General features: G+C 45.4%; 1 protein-coding gene across 1 annotated transcript in view; it reads right to left on the bottom strand.

Annotated features, from left to right (window-relative positions):
- The window catches only part of LOC126188056 (kalirin), a 2,181,516-nt gene that overhangs the window by 691,457 nt on the left and 1,464,023 nt on the right, over positions 1–26,036 (bottom strand). Inside the window, exon 33 of the mRNA XM_049929493.1 lies at positions 24,496–24,595. Coding sequence (XP_049785450.1) covers positions 24,496–24,595 — 100 coding nt within the window. The remainder of the gene's footprint in view (positions 1–24,495; positions 24,596–26,036) is intronic.

Genomic DNA, 26,036 nt, shown 5'->3' with positions numbered 1-26,036 from the left:
CTTTGGAGGAGGCGTGAACCAATAGAGAAGAAATGCTCTGTGCTCTGCTGGTGGAAATGCACTTCTGATACATTACCGGCCGAGAGGTTCAGCCTCGTGGAAGTTATCGGCACGACATAACTCTGAACCCATGTATTTTTAATCACTCTTTCCCTGCCACCCCCCCCCCCAACCCTCCATCCCCGACGTTCTGGAAAAAAAAAAAAAAACAAAAAAAAAAAAACGACGTGATCAGAAAGCAAATCGCGCTACGAAATACACGTTTGACATACGACGTCAGCGGTCGTTTCCCGCTGTCGGTAATTAAATTAATTAAAACTGTAAACATGCCCGTCACATGCTGATTGATGGATTCTGTTATCGTTTTCCTCACACTCTGATGAGTAGCGCGGCCCAAATGCTATTGACATGGCATTTCAACGGTTATTTCTGCTTTATTCGCGTTATGAACGCGTAAACGATTACTGGTTCTTGCATTAGAGAATGGAAGACCCGTTCAAATTATATAGACGTGACTGAAACATAGTAACGCTTATCCAGACTGCTTCACGAAACAGTAACGAAGATAACAAAACATGAATAGGCAAAAAGTATAGCAGCATCGCCTTCGGTTCTTCGACAAGTCTATAAAACCTTGATGGGAGAGCCATTGTACTATAACGGCAGTAAATACGCCGTCTCTATTCAGAATAAATGAGAATACGGATTTAATTTCAGGAAGTCTGGCTACATTTTGCCTCGCCATTAACTGCTAATTACTAAAACAACACCGGGAGCGGATCAGCATTACAGATCTTTCTGTTCCGTGAAGCCTTCCTTTCACAAGAAAATAGTTGTTTGTAAATTTCATTAACGTTTCAGTCCATCCGTGCACAGATTGCGATGAATAAACAAGAAAGATGAACCTCTTTCGCCTGAGTGCGTGATCCAGAAGTAGTTTTGCCGTCGTTTTACGAAAACTCGTATCATATGTTCTGAAGAGCTTTCACACATAGCAAATCTTCAGAAACAAGTGATAATGACATTCCCATTATAAAAAATATAACATCGAATCTACACAAACAATGAACTGTACATTAATTGGAGGTTAATAACAAATACAGCGAGCAATACTAACTGTTGTTGAGGACGTGCGTTCATGACAAACTACAAGTGGGATGCTGTACACGCTCTTATCGGGATGTGCGAAAGTGGAATCGTATACAGGTAGCAGGAGAACGGAGGGCATTAGTAATAGCTAGTTCAGTTGAAATTTAGGGTAGGCTATCTGTACCTCTTCATTGGATTTTTTTTTCTATTTCTCGTTCATCTGGGCACCTACCAACTTTCGTCTTTCTCTTCCTAAGCTACACAATATCCGTTCGGTATCTTCAGTTTGGAGTGTTTAGACACGACATTACGCAAAGAACATTCAATAAAAATTGCATGCTTTTAGAGAGGAATAAATAATCCCAGTTACACACCGAGTCGTACATTTCAGATATATCTTGAAAGATAATTATGTTACCAGATTCTCTTCCATCCATCCAATGCTGATAAAAAAAAATACTGTCGTAATAAACTTCCACTACTGTAGAGATTTGACACAGTACCTCTGTGGAAGCAATACGAGTTCCGAGTCTTTCTTCAGGAGAATACGGGTGAGAAATAATTTTCAGTATCATCGCTCTGGAGCCGAACTATAGATTCTACAATTCTAACTGAATGTACTGTATTTCAAAACACCAACTATTTTCACAAATAATTATATACAGTGGAGGAAAAGTACTAAGGCCATCAGCGAAACATGTAGCTCAAAGCATCAAACTACCAGAAGTTTCTAGACCAACAATCGCTGCTCAATCGTGGACTTTCGCTGATTTTATAGCGTAATCAAAGCATGTCGCCGCTGAAGAAAATCTCACTAGCGGACAATCTCGTTATAACACCAGGAAACATTTTGCAGCGATTCGAGCAAAACATCCTCCGTAAAATCGTAATAGTTTTTATAAATATTTCAGTAAAAAAAAAACCTAAATCATGAAACATTCAACAGTCTCATGAAGTAGTAGACAGGCTGCTTTTTACACCGGAAAGCAATAAACAAATACCATGAAAACGCGTTAGCGACTTCGCTTTCGTCATTTTCAGTTGCTCTAACTTCTACAGTTTCACAAAATTGGATACAAACCAAAAGCTCATGATACGAAAGTAAAAAAATGAACTAACCAACGGCATATTGTGAATTATTACAGATATTCAGTGCACTGGGCTATTGGACATGAAACCGTTCGCCAGTGAGGTTTCTGAACTATTCCAGCTATTCACTGCGCAAGAGATTTGTTTTCATCTACCTTGCTACGCCGTATCTCAAAACGTCACAACTGTAGGTCGGAAAATGGGGTAGCCCCTTACAATATTGCATACGACATATTGCCCATACAAATAATGAGAAACTGCCATTTTTCACTATTATATTTTCTTTTTTGCGCCAATTATTCGCTATTTTTATCTGGACTAACCCAACAGAATGATTCGCTTAATGCACAAATTAAGGACGACACAAAAGTATATGAATTGAAAGGGTTCTCCAACCTAGGAAGCATGATTACATGAGGTGTGGAAGCAAGGGAAACATTCGAAGCAAGTGGGCAAGTTCAAAGAAATTTTTTTCAGCGAAAGAGCTCCTCTATTATAGCAAATACAGAGAACTGGGGAAACGAATTTAAAAATAACTAAGCTTCTGGGGCACAGCGACGGAGAGAAGTGAAATGTTTATTAACTGAAATTCGAAAAGACAGAAATTGACATTTGAAATGTGATGCTACAGAACAATGTTTAAAATTAAGTAGACACGTAAAGTGTGAACTTGCGAGGTAATAGAAAGAATAGGCGACGAAAGAGATGTATGGACAACTTTAATCAGAAAGCATGACAGATCAGCGAAACGTCAAAGAGAAATTGTTGGGTTGTTTTTTGTGGGAAGAGACCAAACTACGAGGTCATCGGTCTCATCGTATCAGGTAAGGACGGGGAAGGAAGTCGGCCGTGCCCTTTCAAAGGAACCATCCCGGCATTTGCCTGGAGCGATTTAGGGAAATCACGGAAAACCTAAATCAGGATGGCCGGACGCGGGACTGAACCCTCGTCCTCCCGAATGCGAGTCCAGCGTGCTATCCACTGCGCCACCTCGGTCGGTCAAAGATAAATTAACATGGTGCTCGTAGGAGCAGCAGATGTCAGAAATTGTAGAGAAACTTACTTGAATATAACAAACAGTTTATCGAGGATACTGACCTTGCTGAAAAGAAAATGTTGGTACAATATGGAGCGAGGTGGAGGATTGTGACACACCAGTCGTAAGGCAGATGACTTCTACGACTTTCAAGGAAGGAAACGGCAAGTTGTAAAGGGGGCAGTCGATATATATAAGCTTAAAGAAGGCAGAAAGAAGACCGCGATGCATGAGAATGTCTGGAGGAGGCTTTTATTCAGGAGTGGATATCAAATGGCTGATGACATTGTGGTGGCGGATATTCACTGCTCTAGCAACTGCCTACACTAAGGAAGATAAGAACGTTGAGTGCATATTAACTTACAAAGTATCCATTTTCAAATGTACCATCTTATTTTACAATGAATTTTATTGACAAGCACGTACAACCTTTAGGTACTTTTACATTTACATTTAGGATCAATGTCATTAATTATCTTTCACACATGTTCAGTGTGTCCTCCATTGCACGCGAGACAAACCTTCACAGCTTTTTAATGAAATAATTTGGGTTCCGAAAATAGTAAAAAAAGAAATTTTGGAATTACTGAAAAACGAAGAAAGGTAGGCAAGGCCTCTGTTCCGCAAGATCTATAGAAAATCTTTGAGTCAGTTAAAAATAAGAACCCATTCAGGAATTCCACTGCATACATCTGTGCTGTTCAATTTTAAAGATGCTGCCGAAACATCAATGCAGGCGTGTAAGATCTACAAATGCAGTACTGAGGAAAGTGTCTCATACTCACCCATCTCAAACAGCTATTAAAAATAGTTACTCTGAAGCAGGAAAGTGGAAATATATTCAAAAGAGGAAAGACCATGTCTGATATATGCAATGCCGTAGTTCATTCGAAAGACTAGCCATGTTTATCAGTTGCAAAACAAAAAGCACTGTTGAGGATGTTGGCTTTCCTTCCCTAACAGAAAGGGGAGTTCTACAGTAAACTTTGCAATATCTGATCCCAAGAATGGAGCTGTGTAGAAAAGTGAAGCTATTCTCTTAAAAAAAATTTAAAAGATACGAGAAATGTTTCCTGATGATGACAGTCCTACTAGCTGAAACATCACCGCTGTATTTCCGAACTTGTACTATAGCAAATAAAACGTAATGCCGTTGTATTAATGGCACTTGAAACCAAAACTTTCTTACTGCTTTTAGAGCTAGTCATTTCCCTCGTATTGTACCCAGAAATGAAAGTAAGAGAAGTGGCAGTTCCAGATGGGCAAGCGTATAGAAAAAATAGCGTTTTTTCGGCGTATCGGGCGAGGCGTGAGGTACACGGGAGCGTAGTTTCCAGGCAGTCGTTGGTTAAAACGAAAGGGCATAGAAGGGTCTTCCGAGGGGGCATGGGGTCGAGTCTCTATGCGGAAATATTTTTTTCTTTTAAATTTGTACGTTACTTCCATTGCGTTCAAACCGAAATAATTCCCAATAGTTTGTATTTATTAAATTTTCACGACAGGCTTCAAAAGGAAAGGGGAAGGGAAAAACTGGCTCTGCAAATAAATTTCCAGCAACGGCTTGTACTTACAGCATGTACAAGGACTCTGCAAATAGCTTTCCAAGAAGGGTTAGTAACTCAAGTGGACAGGACTTCGCTACGCATGGGTTGACTGCCAAACTGTCCGACGAGAAAGAACCTTTTACGAATATAAAGCATGTTCGTTTTTCTACAGACTCTTAAAAACAACCGTGTAATTGTGAAACTTGCGGTTTATAAAGGTGGCAAAACGCTGAGAAAATTATTGGTTCCCCTGTTTTTACGACGAATAGCATCTCAGCACGCGTAAATCATTGACTATAAAATAAAAAAGCTCAAAGTTTATGTATGACGTCCTCGTATATGCCTTACAATCCCTTTCTGAAAATTTACTTGCAACCCAAATTTTCCTTTGCCTTTCTTTTCCGTACCCTCTTACGAAAATATGTACAAACAAAATCTGCTCAACTCTGTTCCGTTTTATTTGGAGTTTAAGTAACATAAAAATTGAAAATAAAAAAAATTTGCGCACAGACAATCGACCCCACGACCCACATATTATTGGTCAGCACTCTTTCCGCGCTGCCAACCGTTGAGTGGGAGGCATGTTAACATAAATAGCTCATAATTCAACCGACCCGCGCCAAAAATGCAGTTTTTTTTCTTGTACGCTCAGCCATTTGGAACTACCACTTCTGTCACTTCTCATCTCTGGCGAAGCCCTGCATATACTATAAATAGGGTAGTGACGAGTGAGCGCGGTCCCCTTGTTAGAACATATCTACTCTCCGTACGTCCTAGCTGGTCTCCAAACGTACCATAAATTTCGATTTATTCTAAGAAACGAAGCTGTGTTTTCCTCTCGCTTCTATGAATTGTACTTATTTAACAGGGCACTTCTTTTTTAAAATATTGCTCGCGATATAAAACTTCTTACATTATATCTTAAATAACTTCGCAGAAGTGCCCGCCACTGCCAGTGCTATACGTCGCTGCAGACAGAAACTGTCTAGGCAGGGGCTGCTGGTGCTACGACCCCGAGCATTTTGCCAGCGAACCTCAAAGGCTGAGAGAGGCCCCAAGACGCGCGGGACAGGGGGAGACCCTTGGCAGAAGGGCAAGTTGTCAGAAGAGGCCGGCGAATAGTCATTGTTGACTCGCGGGTCGGGGGCGCTAGGCGCGCCCGACAGCTGTCGACAAGTTGGCCGTTCTGCGACGAACTAAGTTGGCCGGGCGTGAGGCGGAGCGTCCGATCGCGGCCCTCGACCTGGTTCCTCGTCTTACATAAGGGCCGCCACGCAGGGCGCTGCCTACAGCCGGGAGCGCGGCGAGGGCGGCAGGAGCCACTGCGATTACACGGGATCTCAAATACGGTTTTCCGCACACTGATTGCCCACTTTCGCTTCTGTTCCGTCACGTACAGATTCCAGTACTGTTTCTAGAAATGCAAACTCAGCTGCCACATTTCAGCTCCCACAATCTGCTTTCGGATCCGTGCAAAGCCTCCATAACATTAGAATAGTGACCGAGTTGACAGGTTGTTATATGCCTCTCAAAATTCTCGTTAATGTGAACGAAGCTATTTTGTGTGAAGTGTGTGTGCGCGCGCGCGCGCTCGCGCGCGCGCGTGTGTGTGTGTGTGTGTGTGTGTGTGTGTGTGTGTGTGTGTGATGCTAAGAACAACACACCCACTCATGCCCGAAGGAGGACTCGAACCTCCGGCAGGAGCGGCCGCGCAATCCGTGACATGGCGCCTCAAAGCGCAAGGCCACCCCGCTCGGCTTGTGTGAATTAAAATAGATTAAATAGTACTGGAGTAGCCAATAAACTACACATTCTGTTTATTTTATTGAAGAAAAGTTCATGATATTTTTGTGCTCCTCCCTAATTGAGCGGTCGGCGTGGATGTGTGCGATGCTGAGGACCCGGCTTCCGATTCACCCTACTGCCAGCGATTTTTCCCTGGAGGGAGGATGGATACTGGCTGTACTAAATCTCTTGAGGCCAACAGAGGAGCTACTCTACCGATTAACAGCGGTTCCAAGGTCAAGAAACCCGATAACGACCGGGAGAGTTGTCTGCTAACCTCATGCGCCCCCATTCATACCGCATCCGATGACGGCATTAGCAGAGGACGACACGGCTGTCGGTCGGACCCGACTAGCCTGACTAGAAACAGTACCTCGAAGATTACCTTACATTTTATTTTCATGAGATGGAAAGACATAAATGATTACATACAGGATGATGATTGAAAACTCACGTCCCATAGGGCACATAGGGTGAACCACAACTCCACCGACAAAACCTTCAGAGGTGGTGTGTGTGTTTTCTGTATTGAACCGGGAACCTAAAAACGACGGAGAGGCTTCGTACCGTCGTAGCCCTCAGTGGACGACAATTCGCACCCCCATCTGCACATCTTGTGAATGACTTCCTTCAGGATAACGACATCGCTCGACTAGAGTGCCCAGCATGTTCTCCAGAAATGAACCCTATCGAACATACCTGGGATAGATTGAAAAGGGCTGTTTATGGACGACGTGAGCTACAAACCACTCTGAGGGAACTACGCCGAATCGCCGTTGAGTGGGAAAATCTGGACCAACAGTGCCTTGATGAGCTTGTGGATAGTATGCCACGACGAATACAGGCACGCATCAATGCAAGAGGACGTGCTACTGGGTATTACAGGTATCGGTGTGTACAGAAATCTGGACCACCACCCCTGAAGGTCTCATTGCATGGTGATACAACATGCAATGTGTGGTTTTCATGAGCAATAAAAAGGGCGGAAATGATGTTTATGTTGATCTCTATTCCAGTTTTCCGTACAGGTTCTGGAACTCTCATAACCGAGGTGATGCAAAACTTTTTTTGATGTGTGTATAAGTTTGACAAAGTGTTGAGGCGATGTTTGAGATACTGTTTTTGCGGTATTCTTTTACTCTTTTTTCGAGGAAATTACGTTTTCTAGCACCACATGATAAATGTATACTGTTTTCTTTGTGTTTACTACTGCATTCCTCTGTGTCACGTTACAAATCAACTAATTTCAAATAAAACCTGAATTAAATATTTTCAATTTCAATTTAGCTGCAAACACTGTTTATTTTCACTAACAGACAGTAGGATAACTTATGGAAATCCAGTAGACGCACCGCATATGTAAACTAAGATATCCTTATGAGGAAACTCCCGATAGGTATGCAACACACCCAACGCACAGGTAACGCGGCTATGACCTTTAAGAGACCAGAGATACTAGGAAACCTACGGCAGTCTACGCTTACTTATGGTAGTATATGGTAGCCAACAGTAGTTTTACAACTTTGCTCTTATGCATTTTACTGTCATAGACATGGGTAAGTAGAACTTGCTGATTTTAAGCAAACGCGCGTTAGAAGAACCACGCCATCCTACAGGTACGGCCTCTGTTACAACCAGTGCCTAAATCAGCGCCTCGGCAGTAATGTCGACCAGCGTCTTAGCTGACGGCTGCGAAATATTCGGGTGTCACGATTCTGCCGGCTGAATGATGTAAGCCGAAGGCAGATAGCTGGCCCTGCTCTAAGATTTGGGTGCATTTTATGCGGAGCTATTTGCGAGGCGAGGCGCGGCGCGGCGCGCTTCATTTATACGAGTGACGGCCGACGGGCGCGGCGAGAGTGTGCAGAGTAAATAGGCGCCGCTGACGGGCTGACGGCGCCGCTCCGCCCCACGCCACGCCACGCCACGCCACGCCGGCACCCCGTTTCCCATTTCCCCAGCCGCAGCTGGCGCACTCGCTGCTAAAGATACACCGCGCCTCTGCTCCCGGGACTGCCTCTTCACTGACCTGCACACGCTGCGTGATGCACCCGGTCCTGAATGCCTGTCCCCAAAACACTGCAGTATCTTGCTCCACACAGATATACAGGGCGTCCGAGAAGCCTTTCCCTGATTACATACGCTTGATAGCCGGCCGCGGTGGTCTAGCGGTTCTGGCGCTGCAGTCCGGAACCGTGGGACTGCTACGGTCGCAGGTTCGAATCCTGCCTCGGGCATGGGTGTGTGTGATGTCCTTAGGTTAGTTAGGTTTAAGTAGTTCTAAGTTCTAGGGGACTGATGACCTAAGATGTTGAGTCCCATAGTGCTCAGAGCCATTTGAACCAAGCCATAAATTGATAGCTCAGGCTAGAAGTTAGATACAAATATGAAACTTGTGTCAAATTGTTTTCAACTATCAAAGTTTTTTTTCTGTTTTAGGTTCGCAGTACGAAAGTGGTGGATGAGGTGCAGTGCCCAAGAAGCCATGTTAACCAATCAGGAGAAGGCACAGTGTGTCCTGTAGTACCATGAGACACCATCACCAACCACAGTGCAGAGACACTTCCAGACAACATTTGGAAGGAATCCACCTGATGTAAAGAGCATAAAGGCCTGGTATGAGAAGTTCAAGAACACAGGATCGGTTGCTGACATTCCGAGATCTGGTCGACCAAGAACCTCAGCAGACAGGGTGGAAGGTGTAAGCCAGTCTTTACTGCGAAGTCCGAAGAAATCGGTGCGCAGGGCCTCACGTGAATTACAGACGCCAAAAAGCTCTCTCCATGACATTTTACACAAACGTTTATTGTTTCGTGCATACAATGTCCAAATCGTTCAGGCCTTGTTGCCCAATGACAATATACGTCGATATGACTTTGCAGTCGAAATGCTATCACGTATTGAGGACGATGATGGTTATCTCAGACGAATTGCGTTTTCCGACGAAGCGACCTTTTTTGTCAGTGAATCGCCATAATGTGCGCATTTAGGGCTCACAACCCCCTGGCGAGATCATGGAGTGCACCAGAGGCAGTCCAAAGGTGAATATTTGGTGCGCGCTATTGCACGATCGAATTATCGGCCCATTCTTCTTCGCTGAGGCTACCATCACATCTGCAGTGTATCTGGACATGTTGCAAGTGTATGCTGTTCCTCAGGTGCTTCAGTATTCAGCAAGACGGTGCACCGCCTCATCGGGGTCTGGACGTCCGTGCCTATCTCGATATGACCTTTCCTGGGCGATGGATTGGTCGTGATGGGCCAACGGTTTGGCCTCCACGCTCTCCTGACATAATCCCATTATACTTCTTTTTGTGGGGTTATGTCGAGGACGAGGTCTACCGAACACGTGTATCAGATCTTGAAACCCTGCGGCAACGGATAACCACAGTCGTTGAATCGATCCCTCCAGTGATGTTGGCTAATGTGTGGACGGAAACTGAATATCGCCTAGATGTGCTACGTGCTACCAAGGGTGCTCATGTGGAAGTTTACTGATCTGTGAAAAAAACTTTGATAGTTTGTAGACAATTAGACACCAGTTTCATATTTGTATCTTACTTCTAGTCTGAGTTATCAGTTTATGTAATCAGGAAAAGACTTTTCGGACACCCTGTACTTTTGTACACTGTAATGCAAAAAGAAACGACGCCTCCGGGACGAACTACTCACATGAGACTGAAATCGATAGATGTGACGCAGATGTACAGACAAATAAATCATTACAATTACAGAAAAATTGAATGCTTTATGCAAGAGAGAGCACTTCACAATCTGAGCAAACCAATAACGCACTGGTCCACCTGTGGCTCTCATGCAAGCAGTTATTCGGCCTGGCATTCACTGACAGAGTTGTTGGATGTACTCTTGAGCGATATCGTGCCAAATTCTCTCCGATTGGCGCGTTAGATAGTAAAAGTAAGATCTCGAGCAGCTTAGAGAGTACCGGCTGCTGTGGCCGAGCGGTTCTAGGTGTTTCAGTCCGGAACCGCGCTGCTGCTACGGTCGCAGGTTCGAATCCTGCCTCGGGGAATGGATGTGTGTGATGTCCTTAGGTTAATTAGGTTTAAGTCGATCTAAGTCTAGGGGACTGATGACCTCAGATGTTAAGTCCCATAGTGATCAGAGCCATTTGAGCTTAGAGGGCCCTGCCCATATTGCTCCAAACGTCCTCACTTGGGCAGAGATCCAGCGACCCCGCCGGCCAATGTAAGGTTTGGCAAGCACGAAGACAAGCAGTAGAAGCCCTCGCCGTGTGCGCATCGGCATTATCTTGCTGAAATGTAAGCCCAGGATGTCTTGCTATGAAAGGCAACAAGACGGAGCGTACAATATCGTCGACGTACCGCTATGTTGCAAAGTTGCCGAGGATGACAACCAAAGTATCCTGGAGTGAAACGAAATGGCACCCAAAGACATCATACCAGGTTGTCGGGTCGTAGTGCAGGCCACAGTCAGGCTGATATCCCACCACTGTCTGGGGCGTCTCCATACACGTCTTCGGCCGGCCGAAGTGGCCGTGCGGTTAAAGGCGCTGCAGTCTGGAACCGCAAGACCGCTACGGTCGCAGGTTCGAATCCTGCCTCGGGCATGGATGTTTGTGATGTCCTTAGGTTAGTTAGGTTTAACTAGTTCTAAGTTCTAGGGGACTAATGACCACAGCAGTTGAGTCCCATAGTGCTCAGAGCCATTTGAACCAACCAACACGTCTTCGCTGATCATCGGTGCTCAGTCGGACCAGCGTTCGTGCTGGACGTGCAGACCGCGTGAGACGACGCTTCATCCAGTCCCAAATATGCTCAATGGGGCACAGATCCGGAGATCTTGCTGGCCAGGGTAGCTGACTTACACCTTCTAGAGCACGTTGGGTGGCACGGGATACATGCGGACGTGCATTGTCCTGTTGGAACAGCAAGTTCCCTTGCCGGTCTAGGAATGGTAGAACGATGGGTTCGATGACGGTTTGGATGTACCGTGCACTATTCAGTGTCCCCTCGACGATCACCAGTGGTGTACGGCCAGTGTAGGAGATCGCTCCCCACACCATGATGCCGGGTGTTGGCCCTGTGTGCCTCGGTCGTATGCAGTCCTGATTATGGCGCTCACCTGCACGGCGCCAAACACGCATACGACCATCATTGGCACCAAGGCAGAAGCGACTCTCATCGCTGAAGACGACACGTCTACATTCGTCCCTCCATTCACGCCTGTCGCGACACCACTGGAGGCGGGCTGCACGATGTTGGGGCGTGAGCGGAAGACGGCCTAACGGTGTGCGGGACCGTAGCCTAGCTTCATGGAGACGGTTGCGAATGGTCCTCGCCGATACCCCAGGAGCAACAGTGTCCCTAATTTGCTGGGAAGTGGCGGTGCGGTCCCCTACGGCACTGCGTAGGATCCTACGGTCTTGGCGTGCATCCGTGCGTCGCTGCGGTCCGGTCCCAGGTCGACGGGCACGTGCACCTTCCGCCGACCACTGGCGACAACATCGATGTACTGTGGAGACCTCACGCCCCACGTGTTAAGCAATTCGGCGGTACGTCCACCCGGCCTCCCGCATGCCCACTATACGCCCTCGCTCAAAGTCCGTCAACTGCACATACGGTTCACGTCCACGCTGTCGCGGCATGCTACCAGTGTTAAAGACTGCGATGGAGCTCCGTATGCCACGGCAAACTGGCTGACACTGACGGCGGCGGTGCACAAATGCTGCGCAGCTAGCGCCATTCGACGGCCAACACCGCGGTTCCTGGTGTGTCCGCTGTGCCGTGCGTGTGATCATTGCTTGTACAGCCCTCTCGCAGTGTCCGGAGCAAGTATGGTGGGTCTAACACACCGGTGTCAATGTGTTCTTTTTTCCATTTCCAGGAGTGTATGATGATGACACTTGGATCAGAATACTTTTAATGGTATGTTATGGCTGTCAGCTTTCTTAGCTTTTCTATATATTTGGCCTTCAGCCAACTGAACTTATTACTGTCACATTAGTGATGTTTTTTTCTATTTTGCGACACACCTGATAATGGCAGTACGCTGAAGCCGGTCACTGTGAATTATACGTGATCAAGACGATCATTTATGAATAAAGTGCCAAAGATGATCGGGGACTCGTTTACGAATTTTATATTTTCAACTCATACATTGAAGAAATGCTCACACGGGAATAATTGCCAGAGTGTGGAGATATTGCGATCCTGAAGACTTTCAAACTGGAAAATGGGTTATCAGCACTTACAAAGCTCTGTCCAATAAGGCGGTCACAACTCTTCCCGTTCGTAAATGGCTGTTTTGCACCGATTTCATTTAATAACCAGATACAGTAGCCAATACATACAATCCCAGAGTACGAGCAAAGTGTGTGCTCGTGTGTCTCACGGCTTGTTGCAATCTTTTTTTCCTAACTGATGCCACTTGAACTGTTTGCATATCAGGTGTCTTAATGTAAATGCCTCGTCTACAGGAGCTGAATGTTCCAATGTGTGTGAATTCCTAAGGGGCCAAACTGCTGAGGTCATCGGTCCCTAGACTTACACACTACTTAAACTAACTTATGCTAAGAACAGCACGCACACACCCATGCCCGAGGGAGGACTCGAACCTCCGCGGGAGGGGCCGCACATGGCGCCTCAAACCGCGTGGCTACTCTGCGCAACGGGAGCTAAATCAGGCTGTATCAGCGTAAAGTGCTTTTCTGTCGTTTGTGATAACGAGAGAAGAAAGATAATCTGCATCGGATGGCATGCCTTTCTTACTTAGGGTCGACTGCACCTGAATCCACACATCAAGCAGCGACTGTGTGAGGTGTCTAGTAGAATAAGTCTACGGTAGCGCGAAGAAGAAGACGAAGAAGAAGATCCTTCGAAACTTATACCAAATGCAATCACGTAAAACTTCAAAATTCTCCATCACATTCAAGAAAAATAATGGATAAATTTGCGCCACAGATACGCCTCACGTGTTTTCTCAAAACTTCTTTATTTGTTTTGGCAAAGGAAGGAAACCAATAATGTTTCTGCACATACTGGGCAAGTCGCCAAGGATGGAATACAACTCAGCCTGCAGCGCATAAAAGTCGGCTAGTGCATTTCGTAGACGTCAATGAGGCGCTCGTGTTTCGGAATCGGTGGTTGTTTTGTTTTTGGATGCTCCATGAGGGTAGATATCAACTTCTTGGCACTGAGACACGCTGTGCCTATAATTGATTTATTGCTATTTATCAGTCCAAACGTGTTGCTTCTTATCACCAACATGTATCTGTTAACAAATATTTGTTGTTAATAGCTATTCGAAACCCAATAATTTGTATGCTGTCACGACTGATTGCTAAGGCGTCGAAGTTGAGTGACTGCAGGAAGGTACAAGCCGACTTAGACAAAATTTCCACTTGGTGTGATCAATGGCAGAGAAAAAATATAAGTTAATGCGGATAAGTAGCAAGAACAAACCTGTAACATTCGGATACAGTTTTACAAGTGTCCTGCATGACACAGTCAAGTCTTCTAAATATCTGGGCATAACGCTGCAAGGCGATATTAAATGGAACGAGCATGTGAGAACTGTAGTAGGGATGGCGAATGGTCGACTTCGGTTTATTGGGAGAATTTTAGGAAAGAGTCGTTCATCTGTGAAGGTGACCGCATAGAAGACTCGCGAGTGTTTGGGATCCGTACCAGGTCGGATTGAAGAAAGACTAGATTTGTTACCAGTAGGTTTTAACAACACATAAGTGTTATGAAGATGCTTCGGGAACTCAAATGGGAATCCCTGGAGGGAAGGCGGCGTTCTTTTCGAGAAACACTATTGAGATAATTTAGAGAACCGGCATTTGAAGCAGACTACCGAACAATTCTACTGCCACCAACATACACGAAGATAAGATACAAGAAATTAGGGCTCATGCGGAGGCATATAAACACTCGTTTTTCCCTCGCTGAGTTTGCGAGTGGAACAGGAACGGAAATGACTAGTAGTCGTACAGGGTACTCTCCGCCGTGCACCCTGCGGTGACTAGCGGTATATCTATGTAGATGTAGATATAGATGTAGATACCTGAACACACGCATAAATAGATGGGACGATTATTGGCATAGCTGCACTGTCATTGGTGAACCGGACGTGATCAGCCCCCAGACACTAGAACAACAACTGCCGAGATTGAGCAAAGAATGTTCAGCTACTAAAGTGCAAGACTCCGCGGACGCTGAAGGTCTGACAGTGTCACGATTTGCTGTGTGATTACCGGCATTCTGGCCTAAAAATCCGACTCTCTTGTCTGCTCAGGTGGAAGCTAGTTTTCACTGCGCAGGAATAACCATAGATTCTACAAAATTTCCTCTATTGGTCAGTCAGCTTGACCAACACTAGGCAGCCGAAGTTTAAGACGTAATCGCGGCACCTCCTGCACAAGATCCATACGATAAAGTGAAGACCGAGTTAAATCGTCGCTTGTCTGCATCATAAGAGGAGCTTGTGAGTCAAGTGTTGACGCAAGAAGACATTATGGACAGGAAGCCTTCGCAATACCAGGGGCAGTCGTGTATTACAATGGATGCGGGGACTGTACTCAACAGATTACTCCGTACGACCTGGAATAGCCATCTTCCGCCTCCGCCTAAGGCAATAGCAGAATCTCAGACAGAAATGCCCTTTGACGCCATCGCAGATCTGACTGACAAGATTCACGGTGTGGCGTGTAACAGTGCCTCATCATCGGCAGTAACGCGACAAAGTGGACGCTATGGTTCGATACAGCTACAGCAAGGATAGAGGTCGCTAGAATCACGCATGCGTCCCTGAGAGAACTCACTGACGGTTACAAAATACAGCAGGAGACTTTTGTTCGCTAAAATAGTGATGGAGCGGCAGGTGATTCTGACGGAAAAGGAAGAAGACCGCAAGACACTTTTACAACTTAAGTTACTTCTCACATTTCGGTTCCCTCACGTTTAGCAGCTTTTCTCCTCACGAAGCATGACGTAAATAGCTCCCCTCCGGCAGCTGTCTCCGTGTCCTCTGTAGTGAACGCAACGCACGGAAATGAAGTCGGCGGTACGCCGCCTCCATAAATAGACGCCGTTAGGAGGGGTAGATTGTGCTGCCCGGCGGTTTACCGGAACAGACTAAAAGCAATGTCGCGTGCTGCGCGACACTTAAGCGGCTTCCGTGCCGTGATGTAACTACGATTACGCAAATTGAGTGTTCTCAAAGGCGCAACTGTAAGACCAGCTCCAGAATTTTACGGACGTCGTAAAGTTACAAGGTGACATAACGGCGGTAGTGAGAAGATTTGCCACCGCTAGTAAGGCGGGAAAATCTCTGCGTCACGGGTAGCGGAGACGAGAATGAACAACTGGGCTCATAAACAGAGCTTCATTAGCCGCCGCTCTGCTTGCAAGAGGAGGACACGAGAGAAGTGCGCACCAAAAGCAAGACTTTCCGCGGAAATTGCGTTGTCCGTTGTTCACGAGTGTGCCCAAAGTGCTTTATTTGAGCTGCAGGCGAGAAGGCGCTCCAGGACGTACTTCAGTGTGCGGCTCGTAGTAACTACGTACAAAAGCAGTGTAATAGCTAACAAGGAAACGTCCTTCGACACACAAGTGACGTGACATGTTTCAACTTACGAATTTACCAACGGTTCTCCTACTTTGGCGTTCTTCTCTTTAACAGGGAGGTATAGTAGAGCACATTTTCGGCAGCGTGAGCAGTTATAGCGGAACAAATGAACAACTTATAATCTGCTAGCAAGATATAAATTCTAAACCGAACATAAAATGGTGTCAGAGCTGCTACACCCCTTGAAAGATACTAATATCATTTATTATGTCAAATATGGATACCAAATAAATTTCCCAGCGAGAAAACCTGCCCCTTCTTTATTTTCATCTGTATGTTACTCCCAAAACATTGTCAAAACTGCAGTTATAATTTAGTTCTGAACTGGTAGTGCAGTTTGCGTAGTCCGTCATCGGTTCTGCTGAAACGTATTATGCATTCCAATGTACATACAACTACACTGAAATACATACCGAACAAGACACTGACTTTACTCTTAGATGCACAACCTAGGCTCCAATTTTTGTCCCAGAAAAAAAATTAAGAACCTGCAGACCTTCGTTTCCGATCTACGTTGTCGAGAGATTTTCTTTGGTTGCCGACCAGTAGGAGAACTAATAATCGGCTCTCAAATATTCCCTATTGGGACTCTCTTAAGTTTCGCTCCCAACTCACTGGGATTTTGCTAAAGGCAATGGAGCTTTTGACGGACAGAGGTCTGCATCAGCTCATCCTGTCCACTTCGGTAGAAAAAATTTAAAATATGAATAACATAAATAAAAAAAATACTCTACAGTAATGATACTTTCTTTCAAATCTCACGACGAGTGTACTGTATTAATAAGTAGTTGTCGGGTTTCCAGGCGAGTAAGTTCGTCGAAATATATTTGTAATATCTGAAGCTCATGTGTGGCTTAAGATATATTCATACTTGATTCCTTAACGACGTTACAATTTTCAAAGACAGCGGGATATAATGGCGAAATAAACGAGCCAGAGCAGCAATCTGTTAATTGAATAATAGATCAAACCACCAATAGCCTGTAAGATACCGTGTAACCCGAACCGCGACGCTACCTGATATTTTCTATATACAGGAAATATTATGGAAGGAAATTTCACGATAAGTGCCAGGAAATTAACCGACTGTGCAAGCAACCGCCATCAAGTACAAGACAATCAGTATGGACTAGAGACAAATACAGAGTGCCCTGTGTTACACGCACTTTACCAACATTTCGTGTCATTTAGATCATCATAATAAGGTTCCCTGCAAGTGCCTGTACTAAAATAATACTCTGCTGTATATTTAGGCCATGGCGCATTTTTATGCAAATAGATGCTGAAGCAACTGTCCGCCCCTGGTAGCTGAGTGGTCAGTGCCCGGGCTCGATTCCCGACTGGGTCGGAGATTTTCTCCGCTCAGGGACTGGGTTTGTGTAGTCCTATATGGACCGGTGTCAACTTAAAGCTAGCCCTGTGCTCAGGGAAGTGACTGTTCGGAGTAGATGCGAGAATCCCGCACTGCCCTGGGCAATGTCCTACCGGAGGTGGCTCGCCATTGCCTTCCTCCGACCTGTTCTGAAGGGTTAAGAATGTACGAGGGTTTCCCAGAAAGTAATGCACCGCATTTTTATCTTCAACAATTGTTTCCTGAACATAATGAGAATTACACATAAGACAGAAAGGTGTTTTGTCTGCACACCTTATTTTTCCACGTAATCTCCATCCCGTTCTATGGCCTTCCTCCAGCGTGAAACCGATCGAGGTGGCGCAGTGGTTAGCACACTGGACTCTCATTCGGGAGGACGACGCTTCAAACCCGCGTCCCTCATCCAGGTTTAGGTTTTCTGGGATTTCCCTAAATCGCATCAGGCAAATGCCGGGATGGTTCCTTTGCAAGGGCACGGCCGATTTCCGTCCCCATCCTTCCCTAATCCGAGCTGGTGCTCCGTCTCTAATGACCTCGTTGTCGACGGGACGTTAAACGCTAATCTCCTCTTCCTCCTCCAGCGTGAAAAAGGGGCGTGTATGCCCTGTCGGTACCAGTCCATGTCTTGTGAATCACCTCCTCATCGTCTTCAAAATGTCTTTTGCGAATGACATCCTTTAATGGCACAAACAAGTGGAAGTCCGAGGGGACTAGGTCAGGGCTGTAGTGTTGATGGGGTAACACTGTCCAACCCTGTTTTGCGATGCGTTCAGCAGTCCTCAGACTTGTGTGGTGCCAAGCGTTATCGCCTTGCAGCAAAACATCTCCTGGGCTATTGTGGCGCCGAAGTCGACGGAAGCGCTTCTTGAGTTTTGTTAATGTGTTTACATATGCTTCCGAATTAATGGTAGAGCGTCTTGGCATAACATCAATGAGAATCACACCTTCACAGTCCCAGAACACTGTGATCATGACCTTACCGGCGGAAGCAGTTGCTTTGAATTTTTTCTTCTGTGAAGAGTGAGAATGGCGCCATTCCATCGACTGTCGCTTTGTTTCGGGCTCAAAATGGTGAACCCAGGATTCATCATCTGTAACAATCCGTGACAAAAAGGCCTCCCCCTGAGCTTCAAAATGTTGCAACAAAACAAGGCAAATGTTTTTTTCCGTGCGATTTGTGATCCACCGTTAGACACCGCGGGACCCATCTTGCACACACTTTTGAATATCCAAGAGTGCGGATAATTGCATCCACACTTCCTTTGCTGATTGACAGGTACAGCGCTACCTGCCGTGTCGTAATGCGTCTGTCCTCGCGAACGACAACATCAGCTCGCTGCAACATGTCAGCTGCGACAGCCGTGAATGGTGGATGGCCTCCCCAGTCGCTGCAAATCGTGGAGCCCCGCCGGACCGGCTTCTGGTGACCTCACCCTCCGGGCCCAGCGACTGACTGTACTTCCGTCGACAGCAGATGCTCCACAGACTTTGCACAAGCGTTTGTGAATATTCCCCACAGTGTCTTTCTCTGCAGTGAGAAATTCAACGGCGGCACGTTGCTTGTAACTGCATTACCTACAAACGCCATGTTGAAACTGTCCTGCAGCTACGCCATCCGTCGGAAATGACGGAAACTTGGCGCACTCGTTCAGGAGACTTCAAATAATGCATACCTGACGTTTCACATTCGCGTCATTGTTTTCAGCTAAAAAAAAATGCAGTGCGTTTCTTTCTGGGCAATCCTCGTATATGTCTGCTATGGATGACTGTAGCGAGTGCTTGTACAGTGAGTTGTTGTGTTTGTTCTGTTACTGATGAGTGGATGGAAGACAGTGAGACCGAGAAACCCAGTGGCAGGGCACAGCCTACTCCTACCAGACAGTACCAAGGGGACTGCCCAGCTTTACGTCTCCATCCAGCAGGCGGATCAGCTTGAGCCACAACGGAGATGTTTGGTATTTGCTGCAAAGACCGTAACTGTATGCCATCTTCGCTACTCCCTTCCCCTCGCCGTCCAAATTACAGCAAAGAACATTTCTTGCATTATTAGGATTCGAATCGACTATCTCTGAGTCGAGAGCCACTGCAAAGGAGTGCGTTCGCGATCTCGGCTACGGAGGCGGGCAAACAGTATTAGATGGCTACTTATAAGAGAATTACAGCCACATAACGCCTATTAAATTTTGGTTTCAAACGTTTCACAAGATTCTGAAATCAACCGGAACAGACGGAGAAGTTAAGTTTGCACAGCACTGGACACGAGTCGGCACTGTGAAGTTACCCATCGACTCCATATTTAGCACTTTGATACAACGTTTAACAGGAAGTACTGAGACACATCACGTCATTATACTTCTCTCTCCAAGAGCCATCGCAAACCATGAAAACAAGTACCTTACTGAAGTTAAAATGACCGTCGCAGCTTCAGTATTTCGACAGATAAAAGTAATTTAAGGCCCTTAATACACTGCAAAATACTCGTCCCTTTTGCAGTTTGCATAAAATGTTGTTTCGGTATCGTGGGGCATTCATGAAAAGTTATGGATGCGCATTCTGCATACGAAAGAAGTCCTACATTGTTCATAACCAATAAAGTGAATCAACATTTTTATCAAGTCACGGCTTGGTACGTATAATCGTAGTCTCTGTTCGCAACATCGTCGCATGGTAGTTACTTTACAAATGGAAGTACAGTTGTTTACATTCCGCTGCACACTGCGACCGCAAACATTGATTCGCATGGAACCACCGCCAATCAACATAGCTTTAATGGCCACTCACAAGTTTATTGAAGTTTCCCGCAAGCCGGCACGCCGGCCGACCAGGCAGCCAGTTTCGTTCGATTCAGATGTCGGATTTCCCGTACGTACTGCTCGAATGATTATGAAATGCACGCGGTATGCGGTTCAAATGACTCTGAGCACTATGGGACTTAACTTCTGAGGTCATCAATACCATAGAACTTAGAACTACTTAAACCTAACTAACCTAAGGACAGTACACACATCCATGCCCGAGGCAGGATACGAACCTGCGATCGTAGCAGTCGCGCGGTTCCGGACTGAAGCGCCTAGAACCGCTCGGCCACCGCGACCGGCGCAGGTATACTTATCGTCAACGTTCTGTTCGACCTCTTCTGACCGCCACAAGGATAGACGACATCGTGACGGTCGAAAAAACTCGATATTTTTTTATTATGAATTGGACTGTATATACAATGAAGAATTATTCTCTAAAATATTATGCGTGAACTCTAAAAAGTATCCATTCCGTGAGCGTTTGAAACCGAGTGTGCACGGCACGCCCCGGCGTTGGAGAATCCGTACCGCGCTCACGCTCCCTATTTATACTGATTTGGGTAAACCTGATTTGCTGGAGCGTTGTTTGGGCGGTTGTACTCAAAATGTGAACGCAAGTTTCAATAGTCTCATTTGAATATTTGCTCCATAAATAATATCTAGTCAAAGCGAAATCGTCAACACTGCTTCAAATTTGGCCGTATGTCTATTCAATGTATGGCATACTGCATTAATGCACGTGCCACATGCCCTTCAAATCAAAACCGGCGATGAAATGCGCTGTGAGGATACAGACGCCAGCAGCGACGAAAAGGGCTTTGAGGACGAAAATGAAGGCTTATCAGGTCAAAGTAGCAGAAAGCCGCCATCCACTAGCCGGAGCAATAGTTATTATGGGTCAGGCATCGATGATGTCCCGTAAGTTTCAAGCTTTGTCCCTTTTTTATGTAATAAATACGAGGTTAATCCCAAAAGTAAAGTCTCCTATTTTTTTATAAGTACAGAAGTCTGTTTGTGTGGCAGTTGGTCACACTGTTTTGTAGAGTGCTTCACGCGCTGTGAGTAAACATGCGCACGCCGCGCTCAGTCTTGGCTTGGCAACCGTTGAAAATAGAGCTGCCGTTGGATGTTACCGCCAAATGCGAACTGCGCACAGTTATTCGGTTTTTGAACTCAAAGGGCACTGCGCCGATTGAAATCCATCGCCAACTGACGAAACTGTACGATGAGTCGTGCATGGATGTCAAAAAATGATCGTAAGTGGTGTAGAGAGTTTGCTGCTGGTCGGACAGAAATTCAAGACCAACAAAGGAGCGTGAGACCGTCAATTTCTGCGGAGACAGTGGTGAAGGTTGAGCAAAGCATGCGTGAAGATCGGCGGATCACCCTGGATGATCTCTGCACGTTGGTTCCTGAGGTTTCCCGAAGCACCGCTCAAAGAATTTTAACATAAACTTGAACTACGGAACGAGTGCGCAAGATGAGTGCCACGCATGCTGACTGAGGACCACATGCGGCAACGAGTTGATGCTTCCCGCGCATTTCTTCACCGCCTTGCAAAATGGTTCAGATGGCTCTGAGCACTATGAGACTTAAACTTCTGAGGTAATCAGTCCCCTAGAACTTAGAACTACTTAAACCTAACTAACCTAAGGACATCACACACATTCATGCCCGAGGCAGGATTCGAACCTGCGACCGTAGCGGTCGCGCGGTTCCAGACTGTAGCGCCTAGAACCGCTCGGCAGCTCCGGCCGGCTCACCGCCTTGCAGCCGAACAGGGCAACTTTCTGAACTCAATTGTCACGGGCGACGAAACCTGGGCATACCACTTTACACTTGAGACCAAGCAACAATCACGGCAGTTCATAAATTTCTGAGCAGCACGGCGGCGAGCTGGTATGACATGGGCATAAAAAAACTGCCACAGCTTCTACAAAAATGCATCGACAGAAATGGTGATTATGTCGAAAAATAGCTAAATGTTCAAGCTCTAAACTGTGTAAACCATTGCAGAAATAAACAGGTCTATGTACTTATAAAAAACACGAGACCTTTCTTTTGGGATTACCCTCGTATTTATCACGTAAAGAAGGGACAGAACTTGAAACTTAGGGGATATCATCGATGCCTGATCCATAATAACTATGGCTTCGGCTGGTGGATGGCTGCTTTGTGATACTTTGACCTGATAAGCTCTCATTTTCGTCCTCAAAGCCCTTTTCGTCGCTACTGGCGTCTGTATCCTCACACCGCATTTCATTCCTGGTTTTGATTTGTCTATCTTTAAACGAGTTTTCTGAAAAACATGTTTTTCGGCATGACTGTCGTCGCCAACGCTACCATTTTCATCCGATTTTAATGATCTTTGGTCTTTCTTGAAGCAAACTGAATTCTCTTCAGTTCACCGTACCCGATTTTTTGTATGTCCATATTTAGTATTTTTTTCGGCCAAAAAAGAGCGGCCCAAAAATGTCCATTTTTTCAAATACGTATCTATAATTTCGCGAAATTATATTTATTTATTCTTTTTCGCAAATCCCTACGATGAACTAAAATTACATCTTTAAGGGTCAGGGTGATATGTTAGTTTCTTGTGTCAGATAACCACAACCGAAGTTACAGCGACAACCGTCGGTCTACCTCCTTTCTGAGCAGCCTCGGGAAAATCCCAATTACACAGTGAAAATATTAATATTTTTCAATGAAAATACCAATAAAAACTTCAATTTACGCTTTATTCATTGCAGCAAAACCCACTTTTCAACTATATTCCAGAACGGAGAAAAAAATCCTGAATTTGAGCAATATTTCCGTCCATCACTCTGTTGTTCCCTCTTAAATCCCTTTGATATTTACATAAAATTTTATGATGGTGTAACTGTTTCGCGGAAAACTATGTCAGATTGTAAGTTCCTCATTTCTGTTCTCAGGTGGATAACAGGTCTTCACATTACTTACACCAACGAAAAAATACTTTTTATTACTTTTTATAGGTTAACAGTCGAAGATAGCATTCTCCAGTAAGAGAGTTCTACTGGCGTCAGATATGGACACAAAGGCGAGGAAGAAAAATTTATGACAGTATACGTCTGGAGTACAGCATTTTATGGAAGAGAAATATGGACTATCTGAAATACAGAAAACAAAAAACTGGAAGCATTTGAAATCTGGTGCTATCAAAAATGTTACAAATTAAGTGCCCAGATAAAGTATGGTATGACGAAGTGCTAAAGAGAGTGTGTGAGGAAAGAAGTCGGTGGAAGACAATGCCAGAAGAAGGGACAGATTAGTGGACATTTGTAAGGCATTATTAAGGAGTAGTCGAGTCTAGAAATAATAGGGAAGACAATATTGAAATACATAAAACAGATGATACTGGTTGTAGTAGTTACGCACGGATGAAAAGACTGACACAAGATAGTAAAAGATGGTCGACAGCATCATACCAGTCGAAAGAGAGATGACATAAAACGTAAATTCCTGACAGGTTATCACAATAAATCGGAACAGAGAAATGTGTTATGATATAATAGAGTCATTTTGTAACTAACGACTCCCGTTGCCCAGGTACAGAAAGCATAGTAACACAGTTGGAGTAAATATCAGCTACATACTCTCATTTCTCCACTTAGTCCCCACCATTCGGAATACACTACGCTCACACTGCGCTCGTAAAAACCTGAACCAGCTGAAGCTAGCCACGGTCTTGCAGCTTTGACGACACCATCTGAGTCTGCAAAACGTTGGCCACGTGAACCATCGTTCACAGTGATACGGAAGTCTGAACGTACTCATCAGGACTCTACGGTAGATGTGGTAGGAGAGTCGAACCACAGATGGAATCTGTTCTCCAATAGAGCAAATACTCAATTCAGCGAGTTACGTAGAAAAATACCTCGCATCCAATATGATCACGTTTCATAGCACACTGCAACATTCTGATGGGTTTTATTCTGTAGTTCACGCTCGAGGGATTCCTCAACGAGAAATTCCTCCTCACAGAACCGGTCTCACTCATGGCCCGTCAGGTGTGAGTACGGCTCAAAGCGACGCGCCGCGATATGCCTGGAGGCTTCACCCACTACTCCCAACTCCGCCTCCCTCGAGCGCACAGCGGTAATAAACAGCCCAGCAGGGATAAGGCGGGCGCCAACCAGCGGTACTCACCTTATCGGAATCGGTGGTGTTGCCCGAGCCGAAGGACGCCAGGGATCCCCGGTCCAGGTTCTCCACGCTCTCGTCCAGGGACGCCGAGTCATCCAGGTCCCTAAAAAAAAGAGGAAAAGGAAACGCTCTTAATCCATTATGACAATGATTGAGTAACTGCCAACACCGTGCATTCCTTACGAAATTCATTCCACAAATAACTTGCAACTAAGATAGTAGATATCGCATTTCAACACTATGAGTAACTCTAAGGAACACTCTACAGAAGAAACAAACATAACACAGTGTCCACCGAGACCAAAAACAGCATCTGATCAAAAGTGTACGGTCACCACTACATAATGCGGAACTAATCACTAGATGGCTTGAGAGACGGAGCCGCCAATTTTAAAGGAAGCGGGGAGTATTGTGTAGTCAGTAGAGAAACAGTTAGTAAAAATTCCATCACGGACATTTCAACCTTTATAAACCTGCCCAAGTCGACTGTTAGTGACGTGATTATAAAGTGGAAACGCGAAGGAATAACTACAGCTAAACCAAGACAAGGTAGACCTAATGTATTGACTGGCAGGTGCCGTCCAGCAATGCGAAGGGTGGTTGTAAAAAACGGCATGAAATCAGGGGAAGGAAATACTCGCTACCAATAGGCCAGCTAGCACAATGACTGTGCGTAGGGAGTTAAAAAGAATGGAATATAACGATCGGGCAGGTCCTCAGAGAAGTCACAAGTTTCTGTAGTCAGCGATAAGTGAACAGTGGATGAATGGAGACAAGAGATTTGAAGTGATGAATCACGCTATACACTGTGGCAAACCGATGAAAGGATATGGGTTCGACGAATGCCTCGAGAACGTCTCTGTACTGTGTACAGTAGAAGAACAGATTGGAGAAGATCACTGAACGTATGAGAATGACAGTACACCATGTCGTAAAGCAGCATCTGTGAGGCAATGGTTTGTGGGCAATAACAATCCTGAAACGGACTAGCCTGCCGCAAATCCGGACCTGAAATTAGTGGAACGCCTTTGGGATGAGCCAGAACGACAAGTTCGCCCCAAACCCCAGCGCCCAACATCACTGTCTTCTTTCGTTTCACCTCTTGAGAAAGAATGGGGTGCCATGCCTCCACTCACTCTGAGGCACCCCACTGAAACTTTCTTCAAAAGATGCCAAGCCATCATAAAAGCGAAGGGCGGACGCACCCAATGTTAATCTCCACTAATAAGTATCTGGAGACTTATGACGAGATGATATACGTGCCCTAAAGCTACTATTCGAGCATAACATTCAGTTACGCTCCTATAAAAATAAGGTGTAACATCAAATATTTTTAAAAAAATTGATAGAATTACGCACTGGAACTCGAAAAATGATAACTCCATTTTATCGACGATAACAGTGATTGAACTCCCTCGCTGCGGATTAAATTACATATAAAGATACAGCACCTAGCCATTTTCTTGTAGCATTACTGTAGCCAAAACGAGTTTCTGGTTTTCATCTATCTTCAGTTGGGGTAATACACTAATCATTGTTATGAT

This window comes from Schistocerca cancellata, chromosome 5 (genome assembly GCF_023864275.1).
Source record: "Schistocerca cancellata isolate TAMUIC-IGC-003103 chromosome 5, iqSchCanc2.1, whole genome shotgun sequence".
Classification (NCBI taxonomy): domain Eukaryota; kingdom Metazoa; phylum Arthropoda; class Insecta; order Orthoptera; family Acrididae; genus Schistocerca; species Schistocerca cancellata.
This window is presented reverse-complemented; position numbering and strand designations above follow the sequence as displayed.